Source organism: Ahaetulla prasina, chromosome 4 (genome assembly GCF_028640845.1).
Source record: "Ahaetulla prasina isolate Xishuangbanna chromosome 4, ASM2864084v1, whole genome shotgun sequence".
In the NCBI taxonomy this organism is placed as follows: Eukaryota; Metazoa; Chordata; class Lepidosauria; order Squamata; family Colubridae; genus Ahaetulla; species Ahaetulla prasina.
In genome coordinates this window covers 444,470-463,404 of record NC_080542.1, presented here as the reverse complement: position 1 = coordinate 463,404, position 18,935 = coordinate 444,470, and the positions used below count along the sequence as shown (strand labels likewise).

Genomic DNA, 18,935 nt, shown 5'->3' with positions numbered 1-18,935 from the left:
ACTCCAATGATCAGAATTGAGTTCCACAAATGTATTTGATGAACAGGATAACAACCAAACTCGCTCTCTTTTCCATTAGCACAGCCAGAGCATCATTCATTGACATTCACAGCCATCTTAATCCGTTTGTCTTTTCCGTGCAGCAGAGGGGTCCCACTTGGTGGCAAATACGTACTTGGAATTAGGACTTGCGGTTCCTTTGGCCTGAACACTGCTGAGCGGGGGTGGGGGAAAAGGGGGGCTGTACCGAATAACGGGAGGGGCATTTTCTTCCCCTGCAAACTTGCCCCGCCCTTAAGGAAGCCCTTAAGTGCTTACCCTTACAACCCTTACAAGCAGAGCCTTGAAATCAGAGAGTTGGCTGGCCTCCAGATAAAAACATGTCTGTATTTTAAAAATGCTTTGCAAGCCAACTGAGGCGAAGGCCAGCCGTCTGTCCCCAGCCCCTTTCTGCTGGCAATGCCTGCCTGACACGGTTCAGTCAACATCGGATGGCCGGTTTCTGGAAAACGGAAGCAAAGTCTCCCACCCTTTTTAGTGGAAAAATAAACGTGCTAGGCCGCAGGAAGGATTAACCCACGGGGAAAAAAAGTCCAAGGCTTTATTTGCTCCCAAAAATCCACCTTGGAAAAGCCAACTTGGCTGAGGCCGCCAGCCTCATGAACAAAGGCGGACTGGGCTCCTGGTGTTCAGTCCTTCGGCCAGGCCAGGGAGCCTTCCGCACCCGTCCCCTCTTGTCATCTGGAGGGATGATCACCTGGCCCATGTTGGCCTTGGCGTGTGCGTGTGCGTGTGTGGATAAAGGAAACCCTTTATCAGACTCCAAAACGGGCAACAATTGATCCTCAAACTACAAGGGTGAAACCTCCCTATTAACTTTCTGAGGATGTGTCCTCACCAAGTCCGCCTCTCTCTCTGTTGGCAGGAAATATTGTGCTGCTTTTTATAATTTGTTTTAAGGGCGTGGAAGAGGCCCGAGGGCACAGAGAAAAGGGGAGGGGGGGACACATGTCAGCTGGGTGAGGGGAGCCTTGTCATTGCAGCAGAAAAGGAGGTTTTGAGGTATCGGAAGGGAAACTCCTTCAGCCACTCCTCGGCCCTGCAAGGGCTCCTCTTTCTTCCAAACACCTCGCTGCGCTCCTCGGAGGAGCTTACTCCTACGTTACACGCAGGTGGAGGAGGAGGAGAGAGAAGCCGGCCTTCACCAGAACCAGGATTACTATGGAAACCCCCCTCAGTTTCCCCTGGTATTTGCATTCTTTCCTCAGCCCACGGTGGAAGGTTTATTGAAGAAGAGACGCTCTCTCTCTGGCGTGCCACTCATGGGCGGGGGGGGGGGCATTGGCAGACTTGCAAAAGGGAAATAAAAGCCCCCACCCACCCACCTGAACAGGAAGGCCAAGCATAGATGGAGGAGAGAAGGGCTGGCCTTGGGTGGAAGAGTCACCCGGGGGGGGCTTCCAGAAGAGAGACACACACGGGGACCCCTGAACCCCTTTTGGCACAGGCCACACGCACACACACACACACACACACACACACCCTGGCTAACACAACAACTTGCCCCCCCACCATCCCTGGAGGGAACCCGATTGGGCAAGGCTGATCCCCAACGTCCGCCTGGCTGCGGTTATTCTTCGGGTCGCAGCAGCTCAGTGCTTCCTGCGTGGAGAGAGCGGTGGTGGGCCGCCACAGCGTAGAAGGCCAGGGGGCTTTCTTCAGAGAACCTCCGGGGCTCCCTCAGGTTGGGGTTCCACTGCGGGTGGAGGAGGAGCTGCAAGGCAAGGCGGGAGTTGGGGGGCGGGTGTTATCCCAAAAGTAAACCCTCTTCCTCTGGGACGGGCGGGCGGCAGAATTAGGGTTAGGGTCTCATGGAAAGATTGGATGGAGCCAATGGACCATTTCAGTTTATTTCAGAGCAATTAATTCCTTCTCTGGCTTGGTGTCCTTTGGGGAAGTGGACTTCAATGCCCAGAATTCTTTGCTTCGCTAGCTGGGGAATTCTGGGGGTTGAAGCTCACAAAGCTGCCAAGTTTGAGAAACACCATTTAAGAGGAACCAAGCTCACCGCCCGCCCGCCCGCCCACTCACACACACCCGCCGAATCTCTCACTGCGGGTGATGTTGCTAGGCAACAGTGGCCTCCCACCTGGTTTGCACGGCAACCTGCCTTGCTGCCCCCACCCGCCAACTGCTCACCTGGGCACCGGTGCCTCTGCCCAGGAAGGGCCTGGCGTAGGGCTCTGGCGTCCGGGCGGGGCTCAACAGGCACGCAGGCAGGTCCCTGACCATCCCGTTCCTTTGGGGGGAGAGCTGGGGCAGAGCGCCCCCCTCCTGTGCTGCTTTCTGCCTTTGAAACAAAGGGGAGGGGGAGGTCAGGAGGGCTGGCGGTTGCTTTGGTCTCTGAGAGGCTGATGAAGGGACTGCAAAGCAAGGCTGCAGCCAGTGGGGTTTGCAAGGGATAACAGTGAACCTGAGTCGCAAGCTGCAGAACCGGCCTCTGGCTCTTTGGGTCAGGACCGGCAAAGGCTGCCCCTTGCATCCCACGCCAGGAGGCCCTGAGCCAGGCCGGGGGAGGCTCTGGGGTGCTCCCTGCCCCTTCCGTAGTGGGAGCAAGTCCTCCTCCTAAGCTGACTCTTTCGGGCAAAGCAGGGGGGTTCAGAAGGTGGTGTGAAGCAAGCAAAAAGCACTCTGTGTGTGTGTGTGTGTGTGTGTGTGTGTGTGGAGCCGATGGGTGAACCAGGGGTATCGTGGCCCCTCGCTTAAACGAAGGGGGAATCAGGGTTTGGATCCCTAGAAGGGGTCGGAAGGTGCCTCTTGGGACAGAAGCTCAACCTCCAGCAGCCATTCCCGTTCAGCAGGGGAAACACAAGTAGTCCTTGACTTACGACTGGTCTCCCCCCATGATCACAGGACCACAGGTTGGGCGCTCGGCAACCGGTCGGCGTTTATGGCCGCTCACAGCGTCCCATTTTTCTGAAACCCATGTTTGCTTCCAGTTTTGGTTCGCTTAACGATGGTCCCAGGATGACCCACTTTGTGACCATCACAACTTATGAGCCATAACAGGTGGGGCTGTGTTGTGGTTGTAAGTCAAGGACCTTCTGCAAGGCCTGGGTGAGAAGAGCCACGAGAGGCGGGGCTTTCCCTGCTTGCAAGGCTCCGGCCTTCCCTAACCTGCTACAACTAGTCCTCGACTTACAACAATTCATTTAGTAGCCATTTAAAGTTACGACGGCACTGAAAAAAGCGACTTACGAGACCGTTTTCCACAGTGGTGACCATCGCAATATCACCACCACGGCCACGGGGTCAAACTTCCTGGCTTGTATTTATGACGGTCACCGTGTCCCTGGGGTGTGTGTCACGTGACTCCCTTTGGTGACTTCCTGACCAGCAAAGCCAATGGGGAAGCCAGGTTCACTTAACAACCGTGCTACTGATTTAGCATCTGCAATGATTTGCTTAACAGCTATTGACCATCAATTGTGTTGTAAATGTTGTATCTTTTCTTTTATGCACACTGAGAGCAAATGCACCAAGACAAATTCCTTGTGTGTCCAATCACACTTGGCCAATAAAAAATTCTATTCTATTCTATTCTAACTGTGGCAAGAAAAGTTGTCCAATGGGGCAAAACCCATTTAACAAACGTCTCACTTAAGAACAGAAATTGTGATCGTAAGTCAAGGACTACCTGTATTATATGTCAAATGCCCTGAAAGCGGGGGAGCTGAACCCTGGGCAGAGTCCAAAGGGAACCGGCTCTGGGGCCAGTCTGGGCCCTTCTTGCCAGCCAGATGGAAACAAACCCGCCGTGGGGTTGGAGGTTGCCCCCTGAAGACTTCCTCGTCTGCGAACCTGAGCCCAACCTTTGGCCCCGGGGCCACCAGAATGCCCGCCTGCCCGTGCCCCAAGTTCCCTCTGCCTTTACGAAAGATGGGGGTTCCCTACTTGTCGATGTTGCTTTGCCGTCTCTTCACCTCCTCCAGATGATACAAGACGGACAAGCCACGGAGGTGTCGGAGGCCCTTCTGCTTCGGACCCTTCCTCTTCTTCTGACACAGCTCCTTGGGGGACGGGAGCCTTTGCGGAGTAGGAGCCGCCTCCCAGGGCCAAGGCCCCCCCTCTTCTCCTTCAGGCCGCTGGGCTGCACAGCCGGACATCTAAAGAGCAGGGAAGCCAAGAGGGACTCAGCAAGTGGCTCTATGTTGGTCCTGCTCAAGTTCCTTCTAAGCAGGGGTCTCCAACCTTGGCAACTTTAAGCCTGGCGGACCTCAGCTCCCAGAATTCCTTTGCTGGCTGTGGAATTCTGGGAGTCGAAGTCCTCCAGGTTTAAAGTTGCCAAGGTTGGAGACCCCTGTGACTTCAATCCAGGGAGAAGAAGGGACCCCCGGCTTATCAATCAGAAGACCAGAAGGAGACGCAGGTTCCTTGGCTTCGTTGTTGAACCTTCAGTGGAGCAGCCCCCTCGAAGGTTAACCACACAGGCCTCTGACGGGGGAATAAAGAAAGTATTGGATGTGATTCTACATTTAGTGCAGGGGTCAGCAACCTTAAACACTCAAAGAGCCAATTGTACCCATTTCCCACAGAAAACACGGGGAGCCACAAAATCTGGGTGGGTGTGGCCAACTCGACATCATTCATTTCCACCAGTCACATGACCCCCCTAGCCATGCCTACCCAGCCGGTCATCAGGGCAGAGAACCGGTTGTTAAAAGACACTGGGAACCACAAAACCCTTTTGACATCTCTCCCTCCCTCCCTCCCTCCCTCGCTCTCTCTGTATCTCTCTGACTCTGCCCCGGCCACTTCTCCATCCCCTGCTATCGCCCTTACCTTCTCAGGCCAGGCGAGGAGTGACTGGGAGGGGAGGGGAGGGTGAGGGGTGAGGCCAGCCAGTGGTGGGATCATCCAAAAGGGAGCCACAGGAGAGGGCCCAAAGAGCCGCATATGGCTCTGGAGCCGCAGGTTGCTGACACCTGGTTTAGTGGGAACACGAATCAAGTTAAAAGAGGAATTATTTTCTACATCTATGAAAGGGGAAGAGCAGGGACTGTACAATCCCTCTCAGCGAAAAGAAAACAGATTTCTTCTTCTTCTTCTTCTTCTCCTTCTGTACTCTCCACACATATTCAGCTGAACCATTGCAGACTGATATTTAGGGAGGGGCTTTAAGGAAAAAAGCGGCTATGAAGCCCAGGCCCTGCCTTTTGTATGCAAATCATCGCTTCCTCTGGAAGAGCCACCTTCCAAAAATCAACTCCTTTGGAATGCTACAGAATAGAAATGCCCACAAAGGAGGGGGTTGGGCAGTGGGCCTGGACCCTTCCCCAAGATTCACTGTGCTTTAATACTCACTGGCACGGGAGTCTGCCCGTTTGGGCTCTGCAGGGCTGGTGAAACCCTTTTGCCCAGCTATTTCACAGCCTCCCCAGTGCCACCCCCGAGGATGGCTCCTCAGATCTTGGGGGGCCCATGTTTTTCTCCGCTCATGGGATTACTGGGATCTTGCTTCCGAGACTTCCCCCAAAAAACCAGGGCCCCCCAATGTTACACCTGATGGGAGCCCCAAACGGTGGCAAAGATATCCCACCTCAGGGAAATTAGTCCCTGGGAACGGTGGTTGGTGCACCTGAAGACTGATGCAGGCAAAAGTGTCCCCATTGGGGGGGGGCACGAGCTGGAGGAGGTCCTGCTGCCACAGCATCCTCCGGACAACCCCCAGGACAGAGTCCACTGCTCGCTCGGACCCTCTGCCCAAAGAGGCCGGCTCTCCCAGGTGGCTCAGCCAGGCAGGGGTTCCTTTGCAGGCTGAAGTCTTGCGTGTCAGAGGTTTTCCAGGTAAACCACGGCATTCCTGCTCCTTGCTCCTTGCTCCCTCTAAAGCATTGGGGTCCCCCAAGGCACACGCAAAGCCCAGCTTATCCGACAGACAAACTCTGCTTGTGGCTTCTACTTTTCATAGGGAAGAAGCCGGAGGAAAACCAATGATTTAAAAGAAGGCCTCATCCGGGCCATTAAGACCTACCAGCAGGGGTGGGGCCTCCTGGTATTCTTCCATCCAGAGGGAACTGAAAGGGAAAGTACCATTGGCTTTTACTTCGGAATTCCTTATATATTAAATTTAGGAGAGATAATCAGCTGTAGGAACTCAGCTAGGCCTGGTGCAAATTGTTAAATTTGGAATCATTGGCTAGAATGACAAGTCAAAGCAAGAATTCTGATTTAGGGCTTGCGAAGAGTATGATAATGGCCTCTTCACCGCTAAGTCTCATCAGCAAATAACTTTTCCAGAAACAGGGAGCAAACTCTTCCTTTTGCAAACAAAAGTGAGCCATAGCTTCCCATCCCCTAACAATGTAATACAGGTAGTCCTCAACTTACGGCCACAATGGAGCTCAACATTTCTGTTGCTAAGCAAGACAGCTGTGAAGTAAGTTTTGCCCCATTTTACAACCTTTCTGGCTACAGTTCTTAAGTGAATTACCGCAGCTGTTAAGTGAATAACACAGTTGTTAAATGAATCTGGCTTCCCCATTGACTGGGCTTGTCAGAAGGTCGCAAAAGGGGATCACGTGAATCTGGGACACTGTGACCGTCATAAGTATGAGTCAGTTGCCAAGCGTTTGAATTTTGAGCATGTAACCATGGTCATAAGTGTGGAAACCGGTCATAAGTTACTTTTTTCAGTGCCGTTGTAACTTCGGTCCCTAAGTGAGAGGTTATAAGTCGAGGACTACCGGTATCAGGGAGAGAAACCTGGAAGGGTGTTTTTCCTCTATGATCTCACCTGCCAGGATCGTGAAACGTACCTCGGCTGCTGGACAAGCCTGTCCCAAAAGTCGGCCGTGCAATGGGTATCGCTGGAGGGGTCGACCTCGGGCTGGTCTCTGCTGACCATCTTGGACTGCCTTGAAAACAGGATGGTGCAAAACCGTTAGTTTTCAGCCAATTATTTTGCAAGAAAATGTCCTTATTGCATACCAACAGAATCCGGGGTGCTATTAAAACACCTGACGTTGCTCAGAGGTGGAAAAGGAGAGGGAGCGTTTGATGGTTGTGGCATCAATGCATAGAAGCACTTCCGTCCCTGGATCCCACGGCCACCCTGTCAATTTCCCTTAGGCCGCTTCCTCTTCCTTTGGACACAATTCCAGGAGAGGAAATCAAAAGGCGTAACAGAACCAGCCTTTCCTGGAAGTCGACTGTTTTACCACAGAAATGCAAGCTCGGTCTAAGAAGGAAAGAACTAATAAGCTCCTCCTGCGGTGATGGATGGAGTCTCAAAGTTCGGCACAATGTCAAAGGAATCAGAGCAGACTGAATTTGCTCCAAGGAAAAGCTCATCTTTTATCAATACATACTAACAGTAAAATAATATTGAAGAAAGTTTGTGCAAAAGTTCAATGCGCAGAGTGGAATTTATCTCTGTGGAAATGTGTGCGAGGCCACACAGAAATTAAGCACCAGGTGGCAGCAGAGAGACCAGAAACCCTCCTCCCTGCTGCCATCTAGGGGGAGCCTGCACTTCTGCTATTCAGAAACGGGAACCCTAAATTTAAGGCTAAGGAGCAGCATCAGCCTCTTGGTTGGTGACAGTGATACTTCCGACAATTATAGCTCAAAAAGATTGAAGGAGTAACTGGGCTTACAGATATGGCAAGAAATAAAGAGATCCATTGAGATACTAGTTTGGCTCTGTATTGCATTATTTATTTATTTTTCAGGCATAACTAATGCAGGTTGTATAACAGACGCATGAATGCTCATCCTTGTTTTTATACAACTGATTTATAGGTAGTCCTCATTTAGAAACCACAATAGGGATCCACAATTTGGTCATTAAGTGAAGTGGTTGCTAAGCGGAGCCACAACTGCACTTATAATCTTCCTTCAGCTTTTCTTTGCTTTACGGACATGGCGAAGGTCATATATGTGAGCATTGGTCATAAAGTCAGTTTTTCATCATGGTGATGAATGTATAAGGCAGTGGATAAACAAGGGCTCCCTTCATAGCATTAAGTTTTTAAAGCCCACAATTAAGTAAATGCAAATATTCCAACAGAGTTCAAGTCAGTTGGGAAGATTTTGCAATGTATTTATGGCTTGGAAAATGGATTTAATTTTCATCTGTTCCCCGAGTTCTTCGGCATTAACTTATTAATTTTTATTGGCACGGTTTAATTCAATTCCTTTTTAATCATTTCAGAACTTCAAAGATACGGAAAAGAATTAGACAACCGTGCAGTCAGCAACACACCATGTGATGTCTTTGGAGGCAGAAAATATTATTGAATTCATCATCTCCATCACGAGCAGAAGCTCCTGGAGGGTTTGGTTTTATGTAACTCGTGCCCACGTGTTGTCCCTTGTCCAGTTCACACTTCCACTAACATTCATAGCCCCTTTGCCTCTGCTTCTGGAGTGCGGCGATGCCACAGACTGAAGCCAAACGCAACTGGTTTAATAAATATATCACAAGACCTAAAAAATGTCTGCAAAGGCAGCTTTAATCCAAAGCAAGAGGCCAAAGAAAGAGGAGGGATCTTTTGCAGACTGCGGCTAAGATCCGGGCTATTCCAATCAGCTTTCCCTGTTGTCTGCCGGTCACTCAGGCCACATGGCTCACTTGTCTGCCCTGCCCGTGGCTCCCGCTTCCATAAAGCAGTGTCACAGGTAGGTAGTCCTTGACTTACAGACATAAATTAGCCCAAAGTTTCCACTGCTAAACAAGACAATTAAGTTAACTTTGCCCCATTTTATGACCTTTCTTGCCACAGTTGTTAAGTGAATCACTGCAGTAACAGAGTTAAGTGAATCTGGCTTCCCCATTGACTCTGCTTGTCAGAAGGTAGCAAAAAGTGATCACGTGACCCTGGGATACTGCAACTGTCATAAGTACATGCCAGTTGCCGAGTGTCCACATTTTGATCATGTACTGTAGGGATGCTGCGATGGTCGCAAGTGTGAGAACCGGTCATAAATCCCCTTTGTCCGTGGTGTTGTAATTTTGAACACACACTCAACGATTGGTTGTAAGTTATGGACTATCGGTACTAAGGTATACCTTACGATTTGCAGGCAAAACCCCCTGCAAAGCCTCAGCACTTAATGTCTACGGAGGTTCTCAGTCATCCAGGTTGTCCCAAAGGTGCTTTTTCAAAGGGCAACTGGACTTTGAATCCTGCCCAAAGGGCAGGTAAACCCCCAGGCGGCCTCAAGGACTCTCAGAAAGAGTGCTAATGATCTTCCATTCCTCACCATTCAGTCCGAACCGAAGAAGCTTCTTGGATGGAAAGCGAGACATTTTCAAGGGGAAAAAGAAGAAAGTCCAGCCGCTTTTTGAAAAAGCCCCTTTGGGACAACCGTGACTTGGATGGTTGAGAAACTCCACAGACGCCCGACTTCATGACTTCGCTTCATAATTGTCTATGGAGATTCCCAATCATCCAGGTCACCGTTGTCCCGAAGGGGCTTTTTCGAAAGGCAGCTGGAATTTTTTACTTTTTTTTCCCTTGAAAACATTTTGCCTCTCATCCAAGAAGCTTCTTCAATTTCGGATGGGAAGCGAAAGGCTTCCAAGGAAACATTTTTTAAAGAAAGCTCAGCTGCTCTTTGGAAAAGCCCCTTTGGGACCCCCAGGCCTCCAATAATTTGCTTTTTCCCCCCTTGCTGAGCTCTGAAACTTTCCGGGGAAGAATTTTTGTGAGGCCAGCGGGGCCCTTCCTGGGGCGGCAGCGTCCAGAGGAGCCCAGCCGCTTCGGGGCAGCCCCCGCGGGTGGACCCGGCTCCTCCGCCCAGCGGCTGCTTGGGGGTCGCGGCCTCCTGGGCGGCCTCTGCGAGGGCTGCTGGAGCATCCGCCGGGCCTCTGGGCGGCACGTACTTCACGAAGGGCCCCAGCGTGGCCCCGCCGCCTTCCTCCCCGGCCTCCGCTCGGCCCCCGCCGTCCATCTTCCCGGCCCACGAGAGGGGGGCCCGGGCAGAGCAGCCCAGAGGGCTCAGGCCGCGGGTCGGACCGCAAAAGGCCCCCGGGAGGCCCGGACGGCTCTCGCTCTGGCCCGGCTCGCAGCCCCGGGGATGCCCCAGCGGGAAGGTCCAGTCAGAGACGAACTTGAGGAGCCCTCAGCCGCCCCTGACAGGAGCCCGAGTGGACTACCGGCCCCAGAATGCTCTGCGCGGGCGCCGCGGGGCACCCTGGGAGCGAAGGCCGAGACGCTCCCGCCCTGAGCGCGCCAACACCCAGCGGCGGCCGGCAGGGGGCGCTCCGAGGCTACAGAGCGCGGCTGCCGCGAACAAAAGGGGGCGGGGCGGAGGGAGGGAGGGAGGAGGGGGAGGGGGCTCGGGTTGGGGGAGGGGCAGGAGGCTTGTACCCCTGTGGTTGGGAGCATCGGGGGCGCGGGAGAGACACCCCCCCTCCCGTTGTTGCTGCAGAGCCGCCAGCGGGGGGGGGAGGGGCGGCCGTCCTACCTGGCGGGGTTGTTGCTGGGCCGGAGCGTGGCGCCCCTTTAAGAGAGCGCGGCCCCTCCGCCGGGGAGGGCCGGGTCTCCCCGGTCTCGCGACATTCCTGCCCGCCCCGCCCCGCCCGCCCGCCCGGCATCTGCCTCGCCTGCCGGGCGCTGCCCGAGGACGCCGAGCCAGCCGAGCGGAGGAAGGAGCGGCGGCGGTGGCCGCGGAAGGTGGGCGGCGGCCGGTGGCCGGAGGGGGGGCGGCTGGGGCTGGGACTCTGCCTGCGGGGCGAGCGCCTCCCGGGGGGCCAGACCCCCGCCGCCCCCTCCCCTCCCCTCCCTTCCCCTCCGCCCCCCTCGGGGGGGGTGGCAGGACGCGGCGCTGCTTCCAGGGGGCTGAGCTGGGCGGCAGGCGGGGGAGGGGAGGGGAGGGGGTCTCGCTCCGGGCCGGCGGGGAGGGGCTGCAGCGGATCCCGCCCTGGTCCGGCTTGCTGGGCGGCCTGGAGTCAGAAGCACTAGCGCCTCGCCGCCTTCTGTCCCCGAGAGGCTCCCCCGGAGGGCTCAGGCAGGCTCTGCCTTTTCTGGGGAGGGGAGGGGAGCTCCCCCCCACCACACCCGTTCCTTAAGTCCCGGCTCCTCCTCCTCCTCGGGCTCCAAAGGCCGATCCGATAGCTGGCCTGGCAGGGAGGGAGGGAGGCCATCCCATAATGACCCCCCACTGCTGGCCTGGCTGCTTTAGCTCACCTTCCCTGCCTGGCACCTGGGTGGCAAATCCGAGGGTCTTGCAGTGAAAGAGGGGGGGTCTCTCCTTGCCGCACCTGGGTGGCATTGCTGTGGCCGCCGTTTTGCCCCCCTTCCTCTGGAAACCGGGTCTGTTCTGCGTCTAGGGCAGCCCTCCTGGCCTTTTGGCATTCTCCGCTGGCATCCCTTTGCTCCCCCCGTCACACACACCCCCCGACTGCCCTGAGCTTGGCCTTGGGGCATTCATGCTTCTCTGGGGCACCTTGCCTTGCCCTGGGCAGAGCCAATTTGGGTAAAGCCTAGTCCACGGGCCACAGGGGGTCACGTGGCGGAAGGACCCTGGAGGAATCCCAAGAGGCTGTAGAAGAGGCTGAGCTGGGCAGCCGGGCGCCCAGAGCTGCCCTGAGGAAGGGAAGGGACCCTCGTGACGCTGCCGTGATTGCCAGCTCCCTGGGCTTTGGGTGCCCTTCCTTTGGGGCCTCTTGTGTAAATGCCGGCTGTGCCATTAGACCTGGAAATTTGGTGGTGACCATTTCCTCACCCTCTGCTTCTCCTCTTGGCCCCCCCACTTCTCCGCTTGCCCCATGTGCCGAGATCCGCTCTCGGGGCTGGTTGGCGCAAAGCAACAATTTTGAGAGTTGCGTCTGAAGCTGAATCAGCCAAGAATGCGGCCGTGCCCTTCTCTCTGCCCTTCCCGGCAGTTCGGGTTCCCCTCTGGAGCTGTCAGAGAGCCGAGATCAAAACATGGGTGTGTGTGCTGACTGGGACCGGCACCTCCCGGGTGACATTTCACAGCAGGGAGACCCAGCCAGGGAGCCCGTTGCTACCTCTGACCGCTCCACCCATTGTGCTGGGAGAACCTTGCCCAGACTTCCGGCCTGTCTTGGCTGGTGGGATGGAGGCCAGATGCAGCCGTTGCCCCCACCCCCCAATTGCAAGAGAGTGTGGGGAGGCTCTGATTTGCAAGCTTTTCCACTTCTCTTTGCCCTGCCTTCCCCAGCGGAGGAGGAGGAGAAGGAGGGCTGCTCCCTTCCGAAGGGCCGGATTCCTTAGCGCCTCCGTCAGATGCTCGTTAGGTATTGTAGGAATCCTCCAGGGGCAGGAGAGGGAGAGATGGGCTCTGTCCTGCTGGCAGCCAGGCGCTGCCCTGCTTTTTGCCCCCCTCAGTCCTGCTGATAACGGAGGAATGGCTTCAAACTCCGTTCCTCGTGGTCTGCCATCCTTCAGGGGCTCCGGAGCACCAGAGCCATCCCTCTTGGGAGCCAGCAGCCCCTCCCTGCTTCTCTGCCGTGCCTGGGCTGCCACTTGTCCCAGCATGCCAGCTTCCAGCTCTCTGCAGGGGTCCCGTGCTTGATTATAGCCCTGCCTTCGCTTACCAGTAACCGGCATCAAAGCACCTCTCGCCCTGTAATTTAGCCGAGCAAAAAGGCAGCAAATCGGGGATTAAGAGGCTCCTTCCGCTTTGGGGGACACTCACTCTCCTCTCTGTGGGGACTGCCTGGCCTTCCGTGGTGAGCGGGGGGGCGGGGGGGGGAGAGGATATCACTGTCCCTGCCTGCCAGAGCAAAGGGGCTGGGGCATCTTCCAGAGGGAGTGTGCCTGCTTCCTACCTGCTTGGCAGGTAATTACAGGGGTTAGCAGAACTCGGGGTGGAAAAGCTTCCTCACGTCCTTTGCTCTGTCTGGGTGAAGGGCCAGAATAGCCAAGGGATTGTGATCCCCCTCTGGGTTGGCACACAATCAGCTTTCCCTGGGAAAGGACAGCTGCCCTCCCAGTCGCTCACTTGCTTGCTCGGCAGGCGGGCAGTTGTGTGTGCTGGTCCACAGCCAGGAGCAGCCCGAAGCCATCCTGCTCGGGGCGCAGGCAGGAGAGGGGCCACTTTCCCCTCCTGGGGCTGAAGGGGGAAAGCGAGACGCAGCCTGGCAGTGCCTGCCAAGGGGCCTTGAGAAGCCCTTGGGCCCAGAGCGAGTTTGGGGGGGGGGTTCCAACCCAAGATGAGGATCCCACAGCTTTTGGGGCTGGGGCCTTTGCAAGGGCAGGGGACTATTTAATACCTGCCAGAGCTGTGCCGTCTGTCTTGAGGGGCAGGAAAGCAGAGACCCTGGTGGAAACCTGGGCAGATTGGCATGGCTTGGCTTGCCCCCCCCCCCTTGCTTTCCCCTTCTGGTTGCTTGGCCTCTCTCCGGGGGGGGGGCAGGCTCCGAGGTTAGCTTCTGCTATGGGGTGGGTGGCAACAAAGGGACCCGGAAGAGGAGCAGTTGGCAGAAATGGGCAGGCCAAGAGCAGCTCCTGAGAGCAGCTGCTGGCAGCCTTTGCCCCTCTGCCCTGAACTGCAGGAGGGCAGTTCTGCTGCCAGGAAACCCAGGTGGGTCTCAAGCTTTTCCCTCTTCTTCCCCAAAGCCTCTTCTTCCCGAGGGGAGGGGGGCAGAGGGCAAGAGAGGCCTGCAAGGAGGACACATTGCCCCCCCCCACGTGCAGGGGAGCAGGACAGAGAGTGGGGAGGGGCTGCCTTCGCCCCCACAGGACACTCCCCACCCCCGAAGCTGCTCCCCTTCCTCCCAGCCTCGGGGGGCAAAGGGCTGGGAGAAACCCAGAAGAATCAGTCGATCCCAGTCGGGACGCCTGACTCGCACCAACACAACTGGATTCTCTGCACAAGTGCACACTCGGCAACGCCGGCTTCTCTTTAGACCGGCAAGACGCTCCGGAGCCTTCCTGTGAGAATAAGACATGAATAAAACATTTTGCCCCCCCGGCTGCTGCTCATCTTGGCAATGCACCCCCCCCCCCGGCGAAGGCCCCTGTCTGCTGCCAGGCCGGGCCTAGCGCCCTCTGGGCAGTTTGGCTGGGGGGCACAAGGCCAGGCAGGGGCTGCTCCTCTCCGTGCCCCCCGGTGCCCGGTAGAAAGGCCCCTCAGTGGCGCTTGGGCACGGGTGGACAGGCAGGACTTCCCTGCACGGGGCGCTTGTGCAAGGGCCCACGTCTCTTGCAGCACCCGTGTGTGCGTAGGTGTGCCTGGAGCCGTGGAAAAGGAGGCTCCAAGCCGGTGCTCCGTCTTTCTTCCAGGCCTCGGTTGCCAGGGAACAGCTGTCTCAGCTAAAAATAATTTGATTTTTCGCTGTCATCAGCCGTCATGTGAGTGAAGAGGCTTGTTTTTCGGCCCCCGGGCTGGCTCTGATGCCCTTGGGCTCACATTGCAGGAGGAAGAGCGCTGGGGCCTGCGCTTCAGACCCAGAGCAGGGGGTGCACAGACCCCCCACCCCAGGCGGAGACCCCAGTTGGCACCTAGTTGGCACCCGACTGATTCTGCAGCTGGGTTCAAGGCTGGAGGGCAGCCTTGGGGAGGTTCCTGGGAGGAGCGGGGACCCCTCCCATCCTGCTAAGCAGGGGTGTGGGAGGCGGTCCAGACCCCTCAGCAGAAGGCAGTGGGGCCTCCTGCCCCTGGACCCGGCATGCTTGGCATCGCTGTGACTCACCCGGCCTGTCCTGCCGTGACGGTATTTATCTAGGCTCAGTTGTGCGCAGGAAGTGCAGCTGGGGGAGTGGGCTCTGCACAATGGGGGGAAGTCAGCCATCTGGGGAAGGGGGAGACTTGCAAACGGGGCAGGGAAGCCCCCAGCGACCTTGGAAGCTCCCGGTGGCAGATCAGTGGGAAGAAGGTGGGGTTGGTATGGGCAGCACCCCAACTTCCGGAGGGTGATTTTGGCTGGCAGCGGTTCTCGGGATTGTAGGTTTCTGGCAAGAATTCTGTGACAATGGAGGCAGGGCGCATAGCCCACATCTGGGGCTGGTGTCGTGGGCTCACCCGCAATCCTGGGGTGGGAGGGAAGGGAAGAGGTCTGCAGAAGGAACCGTGGGGTTCAGTGGGGCTGTGGAAGATACAGCTGGGGCTCTCTGGACCGTTGAGTCACTGGACGGTTGGCCCTTAGGCCGGATGTGCATAGAAGGGGGCAACAGCACCACTGTGGCAGCTTTATGGAAGAGGCCGCCGCTGTCCCACCCCTGGGGGCCCCTCTCATCAGCCTCTGCTGGGGCAGCCGGCTGACCTGTGGGGTAATGTGGGAGGGAGGGTGTGGAAGAGGCTCCGAGTAAGGATCTAGCCTGACCTGAGCAGGTTCCTAGAACACCTGGCTGGCCAAAAGTGGGGACCTTGGGGCCCCATCCAGCTGGGGAGCTTCCAGGAAGCGGTTCATAAAGGGCCGTGGGAGGGAAGGAAATGGATACGTCCGGTCCAGGTCCCAAGACGGTGTCCTTCCTCCTTGCCTGCTGCCCCACCTCCTGGCCGAGGGGGAGGGGGGCACCTCTGGTGGCTCTCCTCCCAAGGAAGCAGCTGCTCCCTTCTTCCTGGAGGGGGGAAATTAGAGGGGGGGTCCATTGAGCAGAAGTTACCTGCGTGGTTACCTGGCATCACCCCCAATTCCAGTCGGGGCAAACCCCACAGATGTCCGGCTCACAAAGGAGGCCGCTGCTTGGACGGGCCCTCCCTTTCCTGCATGTTGGTCCTCGGCCAGGAAGAGGCTGATGCTGGGGTGGCCCAAGATGGCTTAAACTGACAGGGGAGGCTTCCTGTCCAGCAGGCCTTTGACCCTCCAGCCGGCTGCATCACCTAACCCTAACCTACAAACAAACTGGGTTTTGATATTTTACTTTTAGGGAAAAAGCAAAATTATAGTTCAAAAACAATCCAAGTCATACACATATAAAGTGAGACAAAGATCAGTCCAGGGATATTTTTTCAAATATAAAGTCTTCTTACCAGTTGTAGAAAAATACAATAAAACAGATCTTCGTTAGTTTCATTCAGGCACGAAGTTCAATATAAAAACAGTCAATAAATATTAGAGGAGCAATAAATGGCCATGATCAAGCAATGATCATGCATAGAGATCAAGTATAGAGTTACAGCATCTCAGCAGGTAAAATAGTATCCCCACAAACCATAATTCAGCTTTCCTTAAGTACATTGGCTACAGGGCTCAGCCAATCAGGATGCATGATGATGCAACACAGTTTTTAAAGTTACATAATACTTTTAGCTACAAACACACAATGTTGGTTTATATATTTCCTGACCAATCAGTTGGGCAATAACAATTTCCTAACATACTCCCCTTTGGACAGGACAATATATAATGGCTTGCAATCTTAGCCCATATCTTTCACAACATGTTCTATGTTTAATCGCCCCCTGAGGTTTAATAAAATTATCAGCAATATTCTCGGACATACAATATTCCATTTGTATCATCTTACTCTGTATACTTTGCCTTACATTTAAGTACCTAATATCATTGTGTTTAGATCTTGTTTTCACAACCAAGTTCGTTGCCATTTTAATAGCAGCTTGATTGTCCTCAAATACTACAATTGGATCATTTACATTTAAATCAATATTTATTATCAGTTGTTTATAATATATTAACATAACAACAGAGTTGGAAGGGACCTTGGAGGTCTTCTAGTCCAGGCAGGAAACCCTACACCATTTCAGACAAATGGTTATCCAACATTTTCTTAAAAATTTCCAGTGTTGGAGCGTTCACAACTTCTGCAGGGAAGTTGTTCCACTGATTAATTGTTCTAACTGTCAGGAAATTTCTCCTTAGTTCTACGTTGCTTCCCTCCTTGATTAGTTTCCACCCATTGCTTCTTGTTCTACCCTCAGGTGCTTTGGAGAATATCTTGACTCCCTCTTCTTTGGGGCAGCCCCTGAGATATCTGGAACACTGCTACCATGTCTCCCCTAGTCCTTCTTTTCATTAAACTAGACATACCCAGTTCCTGCAACCGTTCTTCATATGTTTTAGTCTCCAGTCCCCTAATCATCTTTGTTGCTCTTCTCTGCACTCTTTCTATTAGTTCTGCACACATTAAAGACAGACAGGAAAATTCAGCTTCCATCGTGGATAAACTTACGTGCTCTTGCCTGATTACAATCCAATTAATGAATTCCCAAACATTATTGCAATACCTGATGTTGATTTTCTTGTAGATAAATCAGTGGCAAAACTAGCATCAGCATATGCAGTTAGTACAAGATCATAGTTTCTAAATATAACGCATAATGCATTGTTTGTTTTAAATATCTTAGTATTCGCTTTGCAGCTTGCCAATGCCTCTCAGTTGGTTCCTTTTCGTGTAGCTCTTGAAAAGTTCTCATCATAAACTCCAAACGAGCTAACATATCTCCACCTTTAAGAAGATGGGCTTTAAACAGTTTACGTGTAAGGTGTATGGGTGCACCCACACTATCATGAACATAAATTCTCTTTAAATTGTTCCAACACCTAGCAGCAGACTCTTCACCACAAATATGACTGCTGGTCACTCAGTATCAGTCCAATTATACAAAGAGCTGGTTCGTTATCCCAATTAAATTTAGCTATTTCCTTCTCATCGTCATTATCTTCTGATTCCATGCAGTTACATCCGGTGGATTATTAACTACACCCCATATTCCTTCCTTATGTAGAAGTAGGTTGCATTTCATAGACCAGGAAACATAGTTTGTTCCATCCAACCAGGTTATCATGGATACACTGGATGATTCTTCTTGTGCCATCTTCACTTGGACAATAAATAACAAACACAGCTGTCTGAATATATTACTGTATAATCACACCCACTCTCAGTGTCCTGGGCCCATAACCAATGTTAAGGATAGTCTTATCTCACAACCGATGTTGTGTGTTATTGAGCAGATTACCCTTTGAGTTTACCCACGAAAGCAACTGAGAATGATTGTGGGTAATAACAGTTAACATACAAACAAACTGGGTTTTGATATTTTACTTTTAGGGAAAAAGCAAAATTATAGTTCAAAAACAATCCAAGTCATACACATATAAAGTGAGACAAAAATCAATCCAGGGATATTTTTCAAATATAAAGTCTTCTTACCACTTGTAGAAAAATACAATAACACAGATCTTCTTAGTTTCATTCAGGAACAAAGTTCAATATAAAATAAATATTAAAGAAGCAATAAATAGCCATGATCAAGCAATGATCATGCATAGAGATCAAATATAGAGTTACAGCATATCAGCAGGTAAAATGGTATAGTGTTCACACAAACCATAATTCAGCTTTCCTTAAGTACATTGGCTACAGAGCTCAGCCAATCAGGATGCATGATGATGCAACAAAGTTTTAAAGCTACATAATACTTTTAACTACAAACACACAATGTTGGTTTATATATTTTCTGACCAACGAGTTGGCAATTAACAATTTCCTAACAGAGCCCCCCCCTCTTTTCTCCACCCATTAATCCACTGCTTAGAGGAGAGGCCTGGGTGGGGGCTGGTGCTTCTTAGGTGCAGGCTCCAGAAAAGGGGGGCTATGGGGCAGGGGGAGGGGGATTGCGAGGAGGAGGAGGAGGAGGAGGAAGAGAAGCCTGGTCCTCCCTGTGTGATTTCTGGCCGGGACAGGGATGGTCATCTCTGCCCCACCCGCCTCCAGCCATCTTCCCAACCCCCCCCCCCGGCTGTTCTTGGTCCTCAAAAACCGTCAGGGTGACCCAGCTTTGTGATCCAGCCACGGCTTCCTGGGCTCCAAGCTGGATTTGCCCTCCCCTCTGCTGCCTGGAAAGGTCTCCTTAGCTGGCCGAGCAGGTCAGGCCGTTCCTGGGCAGTGTCTGCTTACAGAGCAACACCACCCCCACCACCCCCGTCAGGCTTCCAGGCAGGAAAGTCCGGCCCAGAACGAGGCCCTTGGCTTTTCCTGAAAGAGGGAATCAGG

The 18,935-nt window shown here is 53.8% G+C and overlaps 2 protein-coding genes across 20 annotated transcripts in view; one reads left to right on the top strand and one right to left on the bottom strand.

The window, feature by feature from the left end:
• Nucleotides 1–12: 12 nt before the first annotated feature.
• Nucleotides 13–12,690, bottom strand: INCA1 (inhibitor of CDK, cyclin A1 interacting protein 1). 17 transcript variants are annotated; one of them, XM_058181374.1, is made up of 6 exons: nt 11,734–12,686; nt 6,819–6,917; nt 6,035–6,077; nt 3,955–4,166; nt 2,200–2,350; nt 13–1,774 (listed from the first exon to the last, which is right to left on the bottom strand). In XM_058181374.1, the coding sequence occupies exons 2-6, from the start codon at nt 6,905–6,907 to the stop codon at nt 1,631–1,633; spliced, it is 639 nt and encodes a 212-aa protein (XP_058037357.1). In that variant the 5' UTR covers nt 6,908–6,917; nt 11,734–12,686; the 3' UTR covers nt 13–1,630. The 17 variants fall into 17 exon arrangements, with proteins under 17 accessions (XP_058037357.1, XP_058037347.1, XP_058037343.1 ...); XM_058181364.1 differs by lacking the exon at nt 11,734–12,686 and adding an exon at nt 11,270–11,723 and having other exon boundaries at nt 3,984–4,166; nt 6,797–6,917; XM_058181360.1 differs by lacking the exon at nt 11,734–12,686 and adding an exon at nt 11,270–11,716 and having other exon boundaries at nt 6,797–6,917.
• KIF1C (kinesin family member 1C) overlaps nt 10,554–18,935 on the top strand; it is a 21,302-nt gene continuing 12,920 nt past the window's right edge. The window contains exon 1 of one of the 3 annotated variants that reach the window (XM_058181312.1): nt 10,554–10,682. The gene's annotated coding sequence lies outside the window, so the exon portion shown is untranslated. Of the gene's footprint in view, nt 10,683–13,267; nt 13,558–14,512; nt 14,690–18,935 lie in introns of those variants that run through there. The other 2 variants (XM_058181313.1, XM_058181311.1) reach the window with 2 other exon arrangements.

Bases quoted from the DNA above. Each gene is read 5' to 3' on its own strand.
- INCA1 (XM_058181360.1), bottom strand. From the start codon at position 11,435: ATGCCCCAAGGCCAAGCTCAGGGCAGTCGGGGGGTGTGTGTGACGGGG. The intron at 2,351-3,954 runs GTAGGGAACCCC...TTTGTTTCAAAG, and splicing joins CGGCAAAGCAACATCGACAA to GCAGAAAGCAGCACAGGAGG. The intron at 1,775-2,199 runs GTGAGCAGTTGG...CTTGCCTTGCAG, and splicing joins GCAGAGGCACCGGTGCCCAG to CTCCTCCTCCACCCGCAGTG.